General features: G+C 65.1%; 1 protein-coding gene across 6 annotated transcripts in view; it reads right to left on the bottom strand.

Moving 5' to 3' along the window:
• Positions 1-2,122, bottom strand: part of LOC122548552 (serum response factor-like) — a 109,565-nt gene extending 107,443 nt beyond the window's left edge. For 2 of the 6 annotated variants that reach the window (XM_043687354.1, XM_043687350.1), the window contains exons 1-2: positions 1,754-2,122; positions 808-1,711 (exon numbers count right to left, since the gene is read on the bottom strand). In XM_043687354.1, the coding sequence (XP_043543289.1) occupies positions 808-1,353 (546 nt within the window). In that variant the 5' untranslated portion in view covers positions 1,354-1,711; positions 1,754-2,122. The remainder of the gene's footprint in view (positions 1-807; positions 1,712-1,753) is intronic. The other 4 variants (XM_043687353.1, XM_043687352.1, XM_043687348.1 and 1 more) reach the window with 3 other exon arrangements.
• Between the last annotated feature and the right edge of the window lie 2,879 nt (positions 2,123-5,001).

Here is a 5,001-nt window from a genome sequence, read left to right as displayed (position 1 = left end):
GGTCAGGAGTCACTCCTCCCTTCCTCGGCACCCCCACTCTCTGGGTCAGGAGTCACTCCTCCCCTCCCCCAGCACCCCCACTCACTGGGTCAGGAGTCACTCCTCCCTCCCCCGGCACCCCCACTCTCTGGGTCAGGAGTCACTCCTCCCTTCCCCGGCACCCCCACTCTCTGGGTCAGGAGTCACTCCTCCCTTCCCCGGCACCCCCACTCTCTGGGTCAGGAGTCACTCCTCCCTTCCCCGGCACCCCCACTCTCTGGGTCAGGAGTCACTCCTCCCTTCCCCGGCACCCCCACTCTCTGGGTCAGGAGTCACTCCTCCCTTCCCCGGCACCCCCACTCTCTGGGTCAGGAGTCACTCCTCCCTTCCCCGGCACCCCCACTCTCTGGGTCAGGAGTCACTCCTCCCTCCCCCGGCACCCCCTCTCTCTGGGTCAGGAGTCACTTCTCCCCCTCTCTCTGGGTCAGGAGTCACTTCTCCCCCTCTCTCTGGGTCAGGAGTCACTTCTCCCCCTCTCTCTGGGTCAGGAGTCACTTCTCCCCCTCTCTCTGGGTCAGGAGTCACTTCTCCCCCTCTCTCTGGGTCAGGAGTCACTTCTCCCCCTCTCTCTGGGTCAGGAGTCACTTCTCCCCCTCTCTCTGGGTCAGGAGTCACTTCTCCCCCTCTCTCTGGGTCAGGAGTCACTTCTCCCCCTCTCTCTGGGTCAGGAGTCACTCCTCCCTCCCCCGGCACCCCCACTCTCTGGGTCAGGAGTCACTTCTCCCCCACTCTCTGGGTCAGGAGTCAGTCTCTCTCTCTCAGACTCACCTTCTTCATGATGCCGGTCTTCCTCTTACTGAAGGTCGTGTACCTCCTCAGTTTGTTATCGATAAATTCCATTTTAATCTTCACTCTCCCCCTGGTTTTCTTGCCAGGTTTTAGTCCGGCTCCTGGTGCAGTCCCTCCTGGGGCCGACGTAGCCCCATAGCCTCCAGTCGCCGCTAGGCCCCCGGGACCAGGCTCTAGCCCCGGGCCGTGTCCGCTCACACCCGCCAGGCCCGCCGCCGCCGCCGCCTCCAGGTCGGAGAGACGCCTCTTGACCCCCCGTCTATCGAGCGGGCCCGGGCCCGGGGCCGGGGCCACCACCAGCTCCTCGTCCTCGTCGCTGCTGGGCTCCGAGCAGCTGTAAGGGGGCCCTGGCAGTGGGGCCTCTCTGTCCCGGGACACCAGAACTGCAGCGGCGGCTGCTTGGGGGCCCGGGCCTGGGCCTGGGCCTGGACCCGTGCCCGGAGCCGCTGGCTGCAGGCTGCCCGCCGGTGACGACGAAGAGCTGTTGGGTTCAGGAGGAGCGGCACCGGCTGGATTCTGCAGCATGGCCCCCGGGGGGCGGGGGAGAGCGGCCCCTGTCCCGGTCTATCCCGGTCTATCCCAGACTGTCCAGGTCTGGACCCCGACACTCAGAGCCGCTCTCTCCTTGTTCCCTATCGGGGCCACTTGTCCCGGTTTTACCCCGGTCCAGACCCGCTCTACTCCAATGTATCCCCGCTCTTAGTCTGGTTCTGGTCTTCAAATATTCCCGGCCCGTCCTAGTCCTTTACCCGGTCTAGTCCCGGTCTGTCCGGGGTTGTCCCCCCGCTCTAGTCCCTGTCTAGTCCGGGTCTGTCCCCTCGGACCTTATCCCGGTCAGCCCTCCCGGTCTAGTCCCCGTCTGCCCGGGGCTGCCCTCCCGGACCTTATCCCGGTCTGTCCCGGGGCTGTCCTCCCGGACCCGGACCTTATCCCGGTCTGTCCCGGGGCTGTCCTCCCGGACCTTATCCCGGTCTGTCCCGGGGTTGTCCTCCCGGACCTTATCCCGGTCTGTCCCGGGGCTGTCCTCCCGGACCTTATCCCGGTCTGTCCCGCGGCTGTCCTCCCGGACCTTATCCCGGTCTGTCCCGGTCTGTCCTCCCGGACCTTGTCCCGGGGCTGTCCTCCCGGACCTTATCGCGGTCTGTCCGGGGCTGTCCTCCCGGACCTTATCCCGGTCTGTCCCGGGCTGCCCGTGGTCACGGTCTAATCCGGAGGACGCTGTCTACAATGTAGAACCCGGAGACACCGGGAAAGGAAACCTCAGCCGCATCACTCCCAACCACACCACACATTAAAATAGTACCGGGCTAGCTGCACGCTCTCTTCAACCAGACCCTCACTGACCCTTCGCCAAAATGCTGTTTCCCCTCCCCTCCCCTTCCCCCACCCACCCCCAGGCTGCAGTGTCCCCGAAATCCGCGGAATCCACTGCTCTTGTGGGGGAGCTGAGGACGGCAGGCGGAGGGAAGTGATGGGGCGTACATCCGGCACTATTTCCACCATATAAAGACACAATGTTTCCTTTTATGGCGCGGCCGCTCCTTATTTGGTGAGTCACCGCTCAGCTCTCTGATTGGTCTAGAGCCTGGATCCCAACCCCCACCCGGAATAATCCACATACCAGAGAGGCCAGGGCTAGACACAGTGGACAAGACAGGACAGGAGGGTTGGACACACTGGGCAGGACAGAGTGGACAGGACAGGAGGGTTGGACACACTGGGTAGGACAGGGTGGACAGGACAGGAGGGTTGGACACACTGGGCAGGACAGGGTGGACAGTGCCAGACAGTGGTCAGGACAGGACAGGAAAGGACAGGAGGGCCAGACACACTAAGCAGGACAGAGTGGACAGGACAGGAGGGTTAGACACGCTGGGCAGGACAGAGTGATCAGGACAGGAGGGTTGGACACGCTGGGCAGGACAGAGTGGACAGGACAGGAGGGTTGGACACACTGGGTAGGACAGGGTGGACAGGACAGGAGGGTTGGACACACTGGGCAGGACAGGGTGGACAGTGCCAGACAGTGGTCAGGACAGGACAGGAAAGGACAGGAGGGCCAGACACACTAAGCAGGACAGAGTGGTCAGGACAGGAGGGTTGGACACGCTGGGCAGGACAGAGTGGACAGGACAGGAGGGTTGGACATGCTGGACAGGACAGGAGGGTTGGACACACTGGGCAAAACAGAGTGGTCAGTGCCAGACAGTGGTCAGGACAGGAGGGCCAGACACACTGAGCAGGACAGAGTGGTCAGGGCCAGACACAGTGATAGGACAGGACAGGACAGGAGGGCCAGACACACTGAGCAGGACAGAGTGGTCAGGGCCAGACACAGTGGTCAGGACAGGACAGGAGTGCCAGACACACTGAGCAGGACAGAGTGGTCAGGGCCAGACACAGTGGGCGGGATCAGAACGCCAGGGCCAAACACAGTGGAAGGGACGGGGAGGCCAGGGCCAGACACAGTGGAAGGGACGGGGAGGCCAGGGCCAGACATAGTGGAAGGGATCGGGAGGCCAGGGCCAGATACAGTGGAAGGGAACGGGAGGCCAGGGCCAGACACATGTGACGGGACCAGGAGGCCAGGGCCAGGCACGGTGGGCTGGACCGGGATGCCAGGGCCAGACACAGTGGACGGGACAGGAGGGTCAGACACACTAGGCAGGACAGAGTGGTCAGCGCCAGACACAGTGGGCAGGACAGAGTGGTCAGGGCCAGACACAGTGGGCGGGATCAGAAGGCAAGGGCCAGACACAGTGGAAGGGCCGGGGAGGCCAAGGCCAGACACATGTGACGGGGCAGGACAGGAGGGTCAGACACACTGGGCAGGACAGAGTAGACAGACACACTGGGCAGGACAGTGTGGTCAGGTCAGACACAGTGGACAAGACAGGACAGAAAGGCCAGACACAGTAGGCAGGACAGAGTGGTCAGGGCCCGGCACAGTGGGCGGGACAGGGCCCGGCACAGTGGGCGGGACGAGGAGGCCAGGGCCAGACACGTGACGGGACCGAGAGGCCAGGGCCAGGCACATGTAATGGGACTGGGAGGCCAGGGCCAGACACAGTGGGCGGGACCGGGAGGCCGTGGCCAGACACAGTGGGCGGGACCGGGAGGCCGTGGCCAGACACAGTGGAAGGGACCGGGAGGCCAGTGCCAGACACAGTGGAAGGGACCGGGAGGCCAGGGCCAGACACAGTGGGCGGGACCGGGAGGCCAGGGCCAGACACAGTGGGCGGGACTGGGAGGCCATGGCCAGACACAGTGGGCAGGACCGGGAGGCCAGGGCCAGACACAGTGGGCGGGACCGGGAGGCCAGGGCCAGATACAGTGGGCAGGACCGGGAGGCCAGGGCCAGACACAGTGGGCGGGACCGAGAGGCCAGGGCCAGACACAGTGGGCAGGACTGGGAAGCCATGGCCAGACACAGTGGGCGGGACCGGGAGGCCGTGGCCAGACACCGTGGGCGGGACCGGGAGGCCAGGACCAGACACATGTGACAGGACCGGGAGGCCAGGGCCAGGCACATGTGATGGGACCGAGAGGCCAGGGCCAGACACAGTGGACGGGTCCGGGAGGCCAGGGCCAGAGCCAGACACAGTGGGCAGGACCGGGAGGCCAGGGCCAGACACAGTGGGCGGGACCGGGAGGCCAGGGCCAGGGCCAGGCACATGTGACAGGACCGGGAGGCCATGGCCAGACACAGTGGACGGGTCCGGGAGCCCAGGGCCAGACACAGTGGAAGGGACTGGGAGGCCAGGGCCAGGCACATGTGACAGGACCGGGAGGCCAGGGCCAGACATAGTGGAAGGGACTGGGAGGCCAGGGCCAGGCACATGTGACAGGACCGGGAGGCCAGGGCTAGACACAGTGGAAGGGACCTGGAGGCCAGGGCCAGACACATGTGACAGGACTGGGAGGCCAGGGCCAGACACATGTGACAGGACCGGGAGGCCAGGGCCAGAAACAGTGGAAGGGACTGGGAGGCCAGGGCCAGGCACATGTGACAGGACCGGGAGGCCAGGGCCAGAAACAGTGGAAGGGACTGGGAGGCCAGGGCCAGGCACATGTGACAGGACCGGGAGGCCAGGGCCAGAAACAGTGGAAGGGACTGGGAGGCCAGGGCCAGGCACATGTGACAGGACTGGGAGGCCAGGGCCAGACACGTGT

Source organism: Chiloscyllium plagiosum, chromosome 3 (genome assembly GCF_004010195.1).
Source record: "Chiloscyllium plagiosum isolate BGI_BamShark_2017 chromosome 3, ASM401019v2, whole genome shotgun sequence".
Taxonomy (NCBI): domain Eukaryota; kingdom Metazoa; phylum Chordata; class Chondrichthyes; order Orectolobiformes; family Hemiscylliidae; genus Chiloscyllium; species Chiloscyllium plagiosum.
The sequence above is the reverse complement of the archived record's forward strand: the minus strand, read 5'-3'. Positions and strand labels throughout refer to the sequence as shown.